This window comes from Calonectris borealis, chromosome Z (assembly GCF_964195595.1).
Source record: "Calonectris borealis chromosome Z, bCalBor7.hap1.2, whole genome shotgun sequence".
In the NCBI taxonomy this organism is placed as follows: domain Eukaryota; kingdom Metazoa; phylum Chordata; class Aves; order Procellariiformes; family Procellariidae; genus Calonectris; species Calonectris borealis.
Window position 1 is genome coordinate 72,376,451 of NC_134352.1, and position 15,700 is coordinate 72,392,150.

At 38.3% G+C, this 15,700-nt stretch overlaps 1 protein-coding gene across 3 annotated transcripts in view; it reads left to right on the forward strand.

Annotated features, from left to right (window-relative positions):
- The window catches only part of RICTOR (RPTOR independent companion of MTOR complex 2), an 89,978-nt gene that overhangs the window by 65,205 nt on the left and 9,073 nt on the right, over positions 1-15,700 (forward strand). For 2 of the 3 annotated variants that reach the window (XM_075136798.1, XM_075136799.1), the window contains 8 exons: positions 677-786; positions 3,759-3,846; positions 4,627-4,719; positions 5,617-5,723; positions 6,378-6,607; positions 7,410-8,439; positions 12,035-12,212; positions 14,529-14,613. In XM_075136798.1, coding sequence (XP_074992899.1) covers positions 677-786; positions 3,759-3,846; positions 4,627-4,719; positions 5,617-5,723; positions 6,378-6,607; positions 7,410-8,439; positions 12,035-12,212; positions 14,529-14,613 — 1,921 coding nt within the window. Of the gene's footprint in view, positions 1-676; positions 787-3,758; positions 3,847-4,626; positions 4,720-5,616; positions 5,724-6,377; positions 6,608-7,409; positions 8,440-11,752; positions 11,940-12,034; positions 12,213-14,528; positions 14,614-15,700 lie in introns of those variants that run through there. The other variant, XM_075136800.1, reaches the window with a different exon arrangement.

Below are 15,700 nucleotides of genomic sequence, written 5' to 3' on the forward strand. Positions count from 1 at the left end.
TGCGTGCTTTTTATTTACCCAGGCCTTCTATATAATTCTGATATTTCAGCAAATGTTTCAGGAGTGTAGTGACTTTCTAAATAGGTTGTTGTGTAAGGTCTTACCTAGAGAAGTGTGTAAAGGAATACTACTTTTCAAGATACCTGTTACCTCTTGTTGTTGCTAATTAAAGTTAAATCTAGAGCTCGTGAAGATACAATTAGCTTATGCTGTTAGGAAGTAAATAGGAACACAAGACCACTAAGAAAAATGCATCATTGTCATGACTAGAATAAAACTGTTGATACATTATTTTGTTTTTGTAATTGATTATAAGTGCTTGGTCTCATTCCTGTTGACAATTTTTTGACTAACTTATAAGCTGTCACTTCTCTAGGAATACTGAAATGTGTAGTGGTCTGTTGAGATTACTCAGGTTAAAGTCAGATGTGAAGTATTTCCTTCTTTCCTTCCTTTTTTAACAAATTCACTGAAATAACTATGGAATCAATTGTTGACTCTGCAAACTCATTTTATGTATGAAGTGCAGTAATTTTGGTGAGCCCCACCTTCAGATCATAAAGAAATTCAGCCTTCCTTAAGGAGCACTTCAATTACTCCTTCTTTATAAAGTACCGTACTATAAAAATGTAAACCACTAAATGTATTGTGTCAACCTTTGTCTGTCGTCTTTTAGGAATATAACTTGAAGTATGTTGAATTGATTGAAGAACAACTTAATGAAGCACTTACAACATACCGCAAACCTGTTGATGGTGATAACTATGTTCGTCGGAGCAACCAAAGGTAAATTTGGAAAATGCGTCTTTGGATGTAAGCTGGCAGGACTGATCGAGAGAGCTTTAAACTAGAATCGATGGGGGAAGGGGATACCAAGAGGATTGCAGTAGATAAGCTAAGGGTTCGCATGGCATCGCCTGAGGCTGGCAGTGCAAGTGGGAACATTTACACTGCTCTTGGGAGCATGGAGGGGTCAGGAGTGTATCTGAAATACTTATACACCAACACATGCAATATGAGAAACAAACAGGATGAACTGGAAGCGTTCGTCAGTTCCCAGAACTATGATATCATTGGTATTAGTGAGACTTGGTGGAATGAGTGCCACGATTGGAGTGCTGGGATGGAGGACTACAGGCTGTTCAGGAGGGATAGGCAGGGAAGGCAAGGTGGAGGTGTTGCTCTATATGTAATGGAGAGGTTTGATTGTACAGCTCTTACAGTTAGTGATGGTGTGGTTGAGAGTATTAGGGGAATGGGAAACAAAGGAGATGTTGTAGTGGGTGTATACTACTGATTGCTCAGCCAGGATGTTAGGATTGATGAATCATTCTACAGACAGTTAGGAGAAATTTCTGGATGGGTAGCCTTTGTCCTTATGGGAGATTTCAACTTCCCAGACATCAACTGGGAATACCATACTGCTGTGACAAGCATGTCTTGGAAATTCTTGAAGTTTGTACGAGATAACTTCTTGTCACAAGTACTCAGTGAGCCAGCTAGGAAAGATGCCCTCCTATACTTGCTGTTTGTGAATAGGGAAGCACTCCTGGGGGATGTGATGGTAGGTCGTTGTCTCAGCCACAGTGATCATGAAATGGCTGAGTTTAGAATTTTTCAGTGTAAAGAGAAAAAAGGACAGCAGAGTTGCTACCCGAGACTTCAGGAGAGCAAACTCAGCGAGCTGTTTAGCAAAGTACCCTGGGAATCTGCTTTTGAGGGCTTAGGGGTCCATGAGTGCTGGGTCAGTTTTTAAGAACCACCTTTTAAAAGCACAGGAGCAGGCAATCCCCTTGTGTCATAAGTTAAGCAAGCGAGGCAGAAGACCAGCTTGGCTGAACAAGGAACTCCTCGTGCAGCTCAAGAGGAAAAAGAAATTGTATAGTCTCTGGAAGTGAGGTCAGGCTTCGCAGGAAGATTACAGAGCTGTGGTTTGTATATACAGGGAGAAGACAGGAAAGGCCAAAGCTCAATTAGAATTGAAACTGGCCAGTGTTGTTTCAGATAACAAGAAAGGCTTTTTCAAGTACATTAATAGTAAGAGGAGGTCTAAATAAAACATTGGACCGATAGTTGTTGAAGATAGTCACCTGAGTAATAGGGATGAAGAGAAAGTGGAGGCTTTTTTCTGCCTCAGTCTTTAATTATTCTGATAGACCTTGGGCTGCCTGGTTCCCTGAGTCAGAGGAACAGTGACTTTCCATTGGTGGACACTGAAATTGTAAGGGACTAGCTATATCAGCTGAATGTTCACAAATCCATGGAGCCTGATGGGATTCATTCCGGAGTACGGAAGGAGCTAGTGGATGTTATGGCACGACCCCTCTCGATCATCTACCAAAGGTCTTGGGAGTCTGGGGAGGTCCCTGCTGGCTGGAAGCTAGCCAATGTTATTCCAGTTTACAAGAAGGGCATAAGGTAAGACCCAGGAAACTACAAACCTCTTAGTCTAATCTCAGTTACTGGAAAAATTATGGAGATGATCATACCGGGTACTACTGAACGGCATTTAAAGAACAATGCAATCATCAGGCACAGTCAACGTGGGTTCACAAAGGGAAAGTCCTGTTTAACTAATTCTATAGGCTTCTATGATAAGGTCACCTGCCTATTGGATGAAGGGAAGGCAGGGGATGTAGATTTTCTGGATTTTAGTAAGGCTTTTGCTACTGTCTCTCACAGCATCCTTCTGGACAAGTTGTCCAGCTGTGGGATGAGCAGGTTTATGGTGCGCTGGGTGAAGAACTGGCCGAAGGGCAGAGCTCAAAGGGTTGTAGTGAATGGGGCTACACCTGGCTGGTGACCCATCACCAGCGGTGTTCGTCAGGGCTCGATTCTAGGGCCAGTTCTGTTCAATATATTTATCAATGATCCAGATGCAGGAGTTGAATGCAAATTAGCAAATTTGCTGATGATACCAAACTGGGAGGTGCTGTTGACTCTCTTGAGGGACAAGATGCCTTGCAGAGGGATCTAGATAGATTGGAGCATTAGGCAGTCATTAATGGGATAAAATTTAACAAGACCAAATGCTGGATTCTGCACCTAGGACGGAGTAATGCTGGGCACAAGAATAAATGGGGAGAGGAGTGGCTGGAGAGCAGCCCTGCAGAAAAAGGGATCTGGGGGTGCTGGTCGACAGCAGGCTGAATACAAGTCAGCAGTGTGCCCTGGCAGCCAGTGTGCGGCAAGCCGCATCCCAGGGTGCATCAAACATAGTATAACCACTTGATCAAAAGAGGTGATTATCCTGCTGTATTCAGCATTGGTGCAGCCTCACCTTGAGCACTGTGTGCAGTTCTGCGCCCCACAATTTAAGAAGGATGTGAAGGTCCTTGAATGCATCCAGAGGAGAGTAATAAAGCTGGTGAAAGGGCTGCACCAGCAGAGGTTTAGACTGGACATTAGGAAGCATTTCTTTACCGAGAGGGTGGTCAAACACTGTAACAGGCTTCCTAGAGAGGTGGTCGATGCCCAATGCCTGTCAGTGTTCGAGGCATTTGGATGATGCCCTTAATAACATGCTTTAACTTTTGGTCAGCCCTGAATTGGTCAAGCAGTTGGTCTAGGTGATCATTGTAGGTCCCTTCCAACTGAAATAGTCTAGTGTAGTCCATTCTACTGTATTCTGAATTCTCCAAAAGAATCCCCTTCGTCTGAAAAAACTTGAGTAACTCATTCATTACACTGCCATGTAATTTATTTTAGAAGAAAATGTCAGAATTGCTGGGAAAGCATATGATTTCTCTTTCTGCCAGATTACAGCGACCACACGTCTACCTGCCAGTTCACCTTTATGGCCAACTGGTGCACCATAAAACGGGCTGCCATTTATTGGAGTCTCAGGTGAGGATAATAACTATTTATAACTTGAAAGATTTTAAAGAGTACTGTAAACCTCTTAAAAGAGATGGCATTTAAACAGTCATTGCAAAATAAGTTGATTATGAAAGTCTTAAGTTATATGGGGCCAAAAAGTTACGAAGACAGTCTTTGCCATCTAGTCTCATGTAAAATTTCTTCCTGACACTGAAATATTGGAGAAATACCTTGCAATTTTTCTTAAAATGGCTAGCAACATCTTAGAATGGAAAGCAACTGCCCAATAGAAATAATTTTTCAGTCTCTGTGTGAGTAAATTGTATATTGACAAGTAAAACTGTGCCTATCCTTTTATGCATACAAAAATGTGGAGATGAGGGAATAAAATCTACTTTCTAATATCCTGAAAAGCTAAGAAAACAAACTCTAAGCCGGTTCATAGTTGCTTAAATGAATTCACTTTTAATGTGGGTTTGTAAGATGATGTAATGAACTGAATATGATAGTTGAAGAGTTCAAGAGAAAGCTTGTATATTGCAGTGTGTTAGTCTGATTAATCTGTTATCTTTATAAAATCTGAATTAACTTGATGCAGTCAGTGGTTACATTAAAATTTTCTACTTGCATTACCACTGCTGTTAATTTAGGCTTATTATTCCAGAACTACCACTGTTCATTTTGTATATGTGTATATTTTAAATTAGTGCTTTACCTTTTATTAAAAATGCAAGAGAACTTGTTTGTCTGAGGTCTCCTTGTTGTTTTCCACTGAAGTTTTTTTTTCTTCTGTTTTTCTCCCTTCAGAGTATTGTTACAGATCTAAGTTACACTGTTCGTTCCCCAATGCTGGATAAGTGGGAAGGAATTAAGCAGCTGAAAGCAGCCCTTTGGGCCTTGGTTAGTAATAGATTTACAAACTTTCTACAGTTGTTTGAGTTCTGTAATGACTCTTGATTCTAAAATAACTAAGCAAAATCCCATAAAATCATCAGTTAGGGTTTTTGTCATAAAATGTGTGTGATTTTTCCAAGTTGGCATTTTACCCTAATTGGACTTTCAGTTAAAAATGGTTCACTGCAACTTTTTTGTTCTGAGTTTTTTAGTAAGTCACTCTGTCTCTTCTTCTTCTTTTTTTAACAAATAAAAATAACAGATTGCCACATGTAGCAAAAGTATTAGAATGCAACCAGTAGTTACCAGTTGCTATGGTCTGATTTTAATGTGTTTATTGCTGTGGCCCAAAGTTCAGTGTTTCTGGAAGAAAGTTGGTTGCCACTGTTGTTGTGTGTGAATATATATGGTCATGACACCGTTGGTACTTGGGATAGGCGAAAACCTAGTGTCTGTTTCCCTTGATGCCACACTTCTAAATTTGCTTTGCCACCTCAACTGTTTGTCTGCTTCTGTCTTGTCTTGCCCAAAGTTTATTTTGGAACATTTGTCCAAGGTGACTATTACTGGAAGATAACTGTAGGTATGTAATAAAATGCCTGTGTAAAAGGAATATAAAATGACTAAACCAAGATCATACTGCTGGCTGTAGTAGAATTGGTAAAATGAGGAATACATAATAGTTAACTGTGAGCAGTTTTAGGTATTATACATAGTGTGCCGAGCCCTTTTTTGCATTTGGACAACTAGGAAATGCCAAAAAGGGTGCTCAAATCTCTAATTGCTTTAAGAACATGTGGCTTGAAACTGTACTACCAACAAACAAAAATGTCAAAATCTTTACACTGATAGTGCTGCAGATCACATCAAAATCAAAACTTACTTGACAAACTTGTATTCTAGGGCAATATTGGATCATCAAATTGGGGTCTTAACTTGCTTCAAGAGGAGAATGTAATTCCTGATATAATGGCACTGGCCCAACATTGTGAGGTTCTCTCTGTTAGAGGGTATGTGTGTTTTATTTATACATAAAATATACAGATGTAGTTGCCATAGGTTTTCAAATAGCCTTACCTAATTTACATGAATATAGTTTTGCACTTACTTGGAAATCAGTTATTAAAGATCGTTGATGACTGAATATCAATCTCAGTCCTATACAATCGCAGAATTGTACAGGAAGTCTGAAAGAACATGCAGTAAGCAAATGAAACCTATGAAAAAAGATACATACTACTTTTCTCCTTTTTGTAAAAAACAATTAAAATATTTGCTAGATATAACTCTGTTGGAATCAATTTATTATTCCATCATTTTTATTCAATATCTTTTTTTGATTCTTTAAAAACATAAATAGATGGCTACTGCATTAATGTTTGTCTTTTTTTTTTTTTAAAGAAGAGGTACTTTTCTACTTTGTGTAATCAGGCTTTTGTAATAATTAGTTTTTATTTTTGAATAGTGTATTGTTCTCAGATATTTTAGTGCATTTCTTAAGCTTCTATTGATCTACAAAAAAAGATGAACAAAAAGCTACTTGACAGTTTTGTGAAGTTTCTGCTGAATTGTTTTGAAACTGTTTCCTTTCAAAAGAGAAATAAGTTTAGTTAAATTAGATGCTATTATTGTTGCTCTTTTTTCTATATATACATTAAATACAGAACCTGTGTCTACGTGCTTGGTCTAATAGCCAAAACTAAACAAGGATGTGACATTTTGAAGCATCACAACTGGGATGCAGTGAGACACAGTCGTAGACAGCCTTGGCCAGTGGTCCCTGATGACATGGAGCAACTCTGCAATGAACTTTCTTCTATACCCAGCACTCTTAGCTTGAACTCTGAGTCCACTAGTTCTAGGCATAACAGTGAAAGCGAATCTGCTCCTTCAAGTAAGTAACAATGCAACAAAACAAACAAACAAAAAAACCCAAACCCACCACAAAACAGCATTTTGGTGTTCTTACCAACCTTTTGGCAGGATGAGGTTCAAGCAAATGGTGTAAAAGTGCTATTGCAAGAAAGAAGAGTGCAAGTGAGGGAACAGAGTTACATGCATTCAGAGAGATGTAGACAAGTGAGAAGGAGGAGAACAGTGTCTTAGGTTTACATTTGATGTAGAAGTAAGAAATTTTAACATCACGGTAAGTTACTAGTTTTTATCTCAAGTCATGTTAGCTTGCTGTAATACCCTGCAGAAATCTCCATTCTTAGGTATAAAGATATATTTATTTGAGTGTCCTCAAAGGAATATTCTAGAATACAAATACATATATTCTGTGTGTATATACATGCACACAGAGTATTGCTGTATTTAAATTCTTGTATATTTTGAGTGTCTAATACATTTTAACTTTGCTATGGATATTTGGAATGTAAATCCAGAAGTATACTGTATTTAGATACTATTAAAGGAGCACATCAGTTGTAATCCTAGTAGCTGAATTTTTGCACTGAGATAAGATAGTATGGCTTTTCTTTTGAAGCAATGAGACCTTCAGCTCAGGTACTCAAGATACTTAATTTACACTACTAAGTTCTGCAGAAAAAATGTTGAATTAAAATTGCAGTAATTCGCATAGTCTCCCACTTTGGCTTCCATAAAATTACTTACTTTTTCGCAACATAGTTTATACACTTTGAAGAAATGCCCGTTTTCAGTGATGAAGTCTCATATATCTCGTATAATTTCAGGCATGTTCATCATGGAGGATGACCGTTTTGGTAGTACTTCCACTAGTACGTTCTTCCTAGATATTACTGAAGATGCAGAACAAATATTTTATGACAGACCTGGACCTTCAAAGGACAAAGACCGTAGTCCCTTTCCTTTTTTCTCTTCTAGTAGACTTGTGAAAAATCGCATTCTGAATTCTCTTACTCTACCTAATAAAAAACACAGAAGTAGCAGTGATCCAAAAGGAGGAAAGCTGACATCATCTGACAGTAAATCAGGCCTGAGGCGAAATCGTACAGTAACAGAACCTTCTGGTAGCATAGACTTTACTGCTGGGGAAGAATTCAACCCTGTTTTTAGAGTTCCTAAAATTCAGACTTTACGATTAGAAACTTCTTTTGTTGGAAGTAAGCACATGGAAGATACTGATAGTACCCCAAGTATTGGAGAAAATGATCTGAAGCTGCCAAAAGGTCTTGGAAATGAAATTCACCGGGAAAACACAAGCAGAGAAAGGCTAATAGGAGATGGTACTACACAAACACATTTCAAGAGTCGTAGCCTAAGTTTTAATACAGATACCACAACAAGTGGCATAAGCTCAATGAGCTCTAGCCCTTCAAGAGAGACTGTAGGTGTGGACACTACAAATGTAGATACTGACTGCGGAAGTTTGAGTACTGTGGTGAGCACAAAAACAGTTAAACCAAGTCACTGTTCAACACCACAATCTAACCACCTGCCTCTCTCAAAATCCAACTCTGTATCCCTGGTACTGCCAGGGTCTTCTCATACACTTCCCCGAAGAGCCCAGTCTCTTAAAGCTCCTTCTCTTGCTACGATAAAAAGTCTTGCTGACTATAACTTCAGCTACACAAGTTCTCGAGATGCCTTTGGCTATGCTACACTAAAACGCTTACAACAGCAGAGAATGCATCCTTCACTGTCTCACTCAGAAGCCCTAGCATCTCCAGCAAAGGACGTGCTGTTTACTGACACTATTACCATGAAGTCTGGCAGCCTGGATTCTCGACTGACCCCAAGCCGGTAAGAGATTGTTATGTACTCCTTTCTTACTTCAAAGCTGTAAGACCAATTAAATAAGAAAAGTATCTTCGTAATATTTTTTTTCCAACTTCACCTAAAAGTGGCAGTTGTTGCAGAATGATTCATATCTTCACTGAAAGCAGTATTGATATTAGGAGAATAATATAATAGAATGAGAATTCTCAACTTTGCAAGTGCTGTCAGAGAAGCCCAGCTTTCATAGCTGTGCTCAGCTCCTTTAATGCTGTTAGTGACACAGGAAAATGTTTACTTTTTTCACATTTGCTTCCTGTTTAACTTTTTTAATGTTTAAATGCAATTGCACTGCTAACATTACTAAAGTTGCAATCACAGAAGATTGCCCATGTAGTCAGAGCTATATTTCAGAAGAGAATTTTCTTGATGTCACTTGGTGAGGTTTTAGGACAGGGACTCCTGCCAATATGTTACATTCATGTTCACTGTGGCATTGAGGCCAGTGGTGAGACACTGATACCACTAATATGAATGTGAATTTGGCTTCTTAGCTACAACAGAGCAAAGATTTTACTCATAGCGTTTATTTTTAGATGGCAGTGTCACCTCTTTATTTTTGAGTAATATTAGATGTTCTGAAGACTAATTGGATAGTTACATAAGATATCTAGCTCATGACATTGACACTGTTCGCAGCAGCTACAGTCAGTGCTTAACAACTTTCTCTTAAAAGCTCTCCTACCAAATTTTTCCTCTCAAATCATCTTTTAGCTAGTGCGTTGGGTTTTCACATTACTATTGAAAGGGAAAAGACACTTTCTATCTCTGTTCTTACCGAAACACCCTTTCTCAGACAAGAGAAAGTACATTAGTCATCTGCTTACTGCACAGAACAGCAATTACCCAGTCCCTGAACTGCACGCCACATAACCAGTTGAGTGTATATAGTGCCTACTTATTACTATGCATTTTTGTCCTGAATAAGAGCAACGTTCATTTGTTGATATTTTCACATGATTCTGCAAAGATGCCATAAAAGATAAGTGTGGTTCCCTTTGTTCCATTAAGTTAGAACTAGACTGAGTGTGCTGATTAAATTAAGGATGATTCAGTAGTTAAGATGCAGTATCCTGGAAACCAGAAGTGCTGTTCCTTCCTCTGTCACTGGCTTCCTGTGCTAATGCAGGAACAAATCAGTGTCATTTCAGTGGCAGTACAAGTTCTGTTGTGGCTGTAGTAATGTTGTACCATTCCTTGCAGTCATGCTCTTGAGGCAAAACAGCCTTGTTGCAGTGGACTTTCATCCTGAGGCTCTGCATGCAGTGTAATACTAACAGTATTCCTGATGCTTAGCTGTTCATGATCTCTTGTATCAGTAGTTAGGCTCAAGGATTTGAGCTGACCTGTTTAACATTGAACTGAAATGGCTGGAGGGCTCGTATCTGAGAAGGTTAGAATATTGCAGATGTGCATATTACAAGAGATTGTCAGATTGTGTTGGTTACTAATATAATTGAGTGGAAAGACTATGATGTAACTAGTGTGTGTTTCTCTTACTGGTTACTAGCTGAGTGCATGCAGTGAATAATTGTGGTCCTTTTAATTTCAGAGTATGTTACTACTTCCAGCTAAATATTGTCCTTAACTGCTGTTTAAGTAATAAATTGGAAAGAAACATTCTGTCTTTTTTGTCTGCCAAGGCTATTTTTCTGTCAGTCTTCAGAAAAATTTCTTTGATTCATGCTCATTGACAAATTCATGTGTTCATAGCAACTAGCAGCTGTAAATTGATTTTTGTGATGTTTCTAGTTGTTCTTTTCATTGAAAAGATTGAAAAGCTTATTTCTTTGCATAAATTATTTTGTGAGGCTAAGTTTTCTATCTCTGTCTTTAAAGACCAACCAAAAATGTTAATGTGCATGTCTCAAATCCTGATTGTGGCTCTCACCCTGTCACCTGCAGACATGCTTTCATGAAAACTTACTGGTGTTTATCACTACTAATGATATATCTGTTAGCTCTTCCAGGAAAAGCAGGGACAAATGATTAGGATTAATACTTCTATCTTTAATTTTATTTTGAGAGTAATTGTAGAATGCTTTATTATTAAATAACTAATGCAATTGGTAACTTCTTGGATTTTAGAATCATAGAATCATTTAGGTTGGAAAAGACCTTTAAGATCATTGAGTCCAACCATTAACATAACACTACCGAGTACACCACACATGTCCCTAAGCACCACATCTACACGTCTTTTAAATGCCTCCAGGGATGGTGACTCAACCACTTCCCTGGGCAGCCTGTTCCAATGCCTGACAATCCTTTCGGTGAAGAAATTTTTCCTAATATCCAATCTAAACCTCCTCTGGCGCAACTTGAGGCCATTTTCTCTCGTCCTTTTGAAGTATAGCTTGACTTTTATTGTAAGTCCACTGCTGCTGTCATTAGCATTGGTCAGAATTAGTTAGTAGCAAGAAAACTATTGATACCCTATAATTTGTGTTCTGTGCATTCCCATTGCATGATAATGTCTTGAACCTTACATGGTTAAACCTTCATAATTTAATTTTATCTCAGTATAAATCTGTTAACCTGATAGAATAAGAAGACATTTTAATTGCCCATCTAAAACAAAAAATGATAGAAAATTATTTCTATGGCAGAAAGTGAAGAAATCAAATGTTTACTGTACTTTACCTCCCAACGTATAATAATTTGCAGTAATATCATAAAAATTTACTGTTCCTGAGGTGTGTCTCTTTTTACTAGGAAGTTTTAATCCACTGCATATAGACCATCTATATAGGTTGATTAGCAGAAAACATTTATAGGTTTTTAATCTTCAATGAGAAGTAAAATAACAAATGGCTAAATGTGAAATTTCCATCATCAGGACTCTGATCAGCACTGAGGACTTGTTCTCCAGCGTTCTCTCTCCTGTCTCAATTTCCCAACCTAGTTCTTTGTTTGTTCCTCAGGCTGCTTCTCATAGTCAGCTCTGCTCACTGCACAGGTTCAAGTTTGTTCTTTGTGCTTTCACGTTGAGCAAATTCTTCCTCCGTGCTTGAGTGGCTAATGAGTGACTCCTGTAGAGCACAGGAAAAAAATATTCCTTGCTTGCATCGCTGGTACCTTAGCAAGCTCAAGCTTTGCGTTTGCAGGGATGTGCCTGCCTAGCTTGGAGTTTGTGAATATCCAGGGAAGGTACATTCAATGTATAGGTACATGTCAAAATGAGGCAGTTAGCAGTTTAAAAGCTTAAATCTTTACTGACCGTATCTGGGCTGTAAATCTTCAAAGCCTGGTAAGTTGGAGAAAATGTGTGGTTTTGCAGGGTTGGCAGCCCCTCAAGCAGAAGTTCCATCCTGCTACCTTTCAAGTCCCTGTCCCAGGACTTTCAAAGACAAAACTTTTACCTGAGGAACTGTCAAACCATGCAATACAATATGATACAGAAAAAAGCAATGATTCTGTAGCTGTAATTTGACAGAGTAACAAGCTCTGGGTTCTGCAATGGGAAGGTGAGGATAGTCTTTGTGTCAGCAGTCCTTCTTACTTTTAATGTGCCAGAATGAGAGATTTACCAAGATTGTGACTTATTATTTCAATGTTACAGGTTCATGAAAGCTTTAAGTTATGCTTCGTTAGATAAAGAAGATTTATTAAGTCCTATTAACCAAAACACACTTCAGCGTTCCTCTTCTGTTCGCTCCATGGTTTCTAATGCTACGTATGGTAGCTCTGATGATTACATTGGCCTTGCTCTCCCAGTGGATATCAATGAAATATTTCAGGTATGTATGTGATACCTTATTGGGTTCATTTGCGTTTTCATATTGAAAGGTACTGTCCTGGTTTTGGCTGGGATAGGGTTAAATTTCTTCCTAGTGCTGTGTTTTGGATTTAGTATGAGGAGAATGTTGATAACACACTGATGTTTTCAGTTGTTGCTAAGTGCCCTCCTAGTCCAAGGACAGCTCCTATGCCTACTGACTGAGCTAGGTACACGAGATGGGAGGGAACATAATCAGGACAGCCAGCCCAGCTGGCTAATGGGGTATTCCATACCATGTGACGTCACGCTCAGTGTATGAATGGTAGGCGTGATCCAGGAAGTACCGATCGCTACTTGGTTATTGGTCAGCGCGGGTGGTGAGCAATTGCATTGTGCATCACTCATTTTGTATATTCTATCATTATCATTATTATTTTCCCTTTTCTGTTCTATTAAACTGTCTTTATCTCAACCGACGAGTTTTTCTCACTCTTACCCTTCCGATTCTCTCCCCGTCCCGCTGGGGGTGGGGGGAGTGAGTGGCTGCCTGCGTGGTATTTGGCTGCCTGCCAGGTTAAACCACGACAGGTAGTCAACTGTTGCATTTTCATCAGAATAGATTAGATCTAGAGAAATGAGGAAAAATGCATGTGGTACTTTAAAGGAATGTATTTTGGAGAACAAGAGTTTCTTTTCTGACCCTGTTTACAGAAAATCACTAGTCTGTTTTGTATTATCAGGCACATAATGACAGAGACTAGGTTAGAATAGTGTTAAAACAATGGTAGCATAAATATGCTGTCATAAGGTTTTTAGTTGACAGCTAACTTTTATACTAAAATTAGCATAGTCTATGGACATTTGTTAATACCTCTTTACAGCCATGTAATTGATGTGTTCATTGGTCAACCATAAATGATGTGCATAATCACACAGTTAACTTCCTGCTACCATGATCTTGATTGAATATTAGTTTATTTGTATATATATCATCATAGCATTAAATTATATTGTCTTTACTTAACCTCACAGATATATATATTTAAGTTAAAACAGATTATTTTAAATATCTTATCAATTGCCTTCCTCTTTCTACTTGGTTAAAACACATTCCCATCTAATTGATGCATCACAGGGTTTAATATTCTGTTACTTAATTATCGAAAACAGAACATGTTCTATGCCAAAGGTAAATCAGTGGGCTTCCTTATTTTTAGTTTACTTAGCCTTTGCCTTTCAAACCTAAATTACTTCTAATCTCAAAAAATTACTAAAGCTAGAGCAAAGGCAAGATTTTCCATCATACCTGCTTCTATTCCCCCTTTCTGAAATGACTGCTTTTTCTTTCTCCTGTCCTGGTTTCAGCTGGTATAGAGTTAATTTTCTTCCTAGTAGCTGTTATAGTGCTGTGTTTTGGATTTAGAATGAGAAGAATGTTGACAACACACTGATGTTTTAATTGTTGCGAAGTAATGTTTACGCTAGTCAAGGACTTTTCAGCTTCCCACGCTCTGCCAGGTGCACAAGAATCAGGAGGGGGCACAGCCAGGACAGCTGACCCAACTGGCCAACAGGGTATTCCATACCATATGACGTCATGCTCAGTATATAAACTGGGGGTTGGTCAGGGAGGGACGATCACTGCTTGGGGACAGGCTTGGCAGGTGGTGAGCAATTGCATTGTGCATTACTCATTTTGTATATTCTACCATTATTATTATTATCATCATCATTATTATTATTTTCCCTTCCTTTTCTGTTCTATTAAACTGTTTTTATCTCAATCCATGAATTTTACTTTTTTCCCGATTCTCTCTCCCATCCCACTGGGGTGGGGGAGCAATGAGCGAGCAGTTGTGTGGTGTTTGGCTGTTAAACCACAACACCTCTACAGTCTTTGTGACATATTTATGTTGCCTCATTTTTTCTCTCTCAATTCTTTTGGGAGAGTTGAGACATGTCTTGACTCTACAACATCTTGCAGGAAACATGTTAGATGTCCTGGGTGTTTTTGCACTGCTCTCCCGAAATCTCCAGTGGTATAGAGTGATCATGAATAGCCACTTCTAGGTCACTCGTTTCCTGACAGCATGACACCACTGTTTTAACATCTACTGACTTCATAAGCCTTGCTCAATAAATGTTCATTCACAAATGTATGTTTTTTTCATTTGCTTTTCTTAGTATTCAGGGGCCCATTCTTAATTTCCTCCTCTAATTAGATCTTTTTCCTGAAGTAAAGAACAGACAACATCTGATTTCTTCATAAAATCTATTTTTCCTTTGTATATGGTTACCACCTGTGCTAATTTTCATTTTCACTTGAATATTCCAGGTAAAGGAAACTCCATATTTCCAGAAGAAAACCACACCTCCATTTGATGACCGTGGAGCTAGAGTCTTTGCACCTGATACAGGAGGTACTGGTTTTGTTCCTCTCCTGTACTTTTCTGTTGTTTATTTGTACATTGGGTGGGGTGGGGTGTTGGTTTATTTGTTGATTTTTTTCCTTACAGAAAAGGAAATTTATTTTTAGCTGTTAAGTTTTGAGAGCTGTGTTCTGGATTCAGGATAGCAGGCCATTAATTCCCTGTTTTATTTAGTTTGAGATAATGTGGTGATGCTTCAAAGCAACATAAGCTTGGTCCTGCTCTAATAAAAGAAGGAGGAAAATCTACATATCTCTGATTATAATATGAGCTAATGCGAATCGCAGACTGATAGTGATACTGCACTAAAGAAAGTAACAAAATTTAAGCTAAGATAAAATATGTATGCCACATATTGAGCATAATGTTACATTTTGACCTCGTACACGTGAATTTATAGGAACCAGTAAAGGTGTTAGGTTTCTATTTCAGAAAGTAAACGTTGTCTTTCTGTGATGTTTCCATAACAGTTGATCAGCAGAGGTGATAGAACATGGTACAAGAGAATTGCAAGTGCTCTGCAATGCCTGGCTTGTTCTGGAATGCACTTCCTTTTTACTCCAGAGTAGTCAGAAATCTGTAGGGCATCGATATGTGTCTTTTCAGTAGGACAACTGAAAAAGAAGCATTGAAATTGGTCCTAAAGTAGTATAGGATAGCTGTTTTCTTGCCTCCTAGTTAACTTGAACTTTATTACAAGCACTTTGAACATCCAAATAGACATACCTTACTGATTTTTTTTTTTCCTAATGTAATATATAAAGCTGATTTTCCTGAAAGTGTGTTTCTGTAGTTTGCCAAGTTTCGGTATAAAGTAACTCTTGTACAAAATTGTATTTGTTGGTATTTTCCACCGAGGGAAGAGCATGTCACTAAAGTGTCTTTGGCTTGTTGAGTCTAGTTTCATCCTATTACAGGCACTAAGTTATAGTTTTTTAAATTGTGTTTCTGTGTTCATTGGTGCACGTGTCATTTAAACCTCTGGTATATTGTTGTACTAATCTTGTTTGACACTATGAAAAGTGTAACATATTAGTGTTACATGGGTATTACTGTTACTAATGTTGATATAATGTCA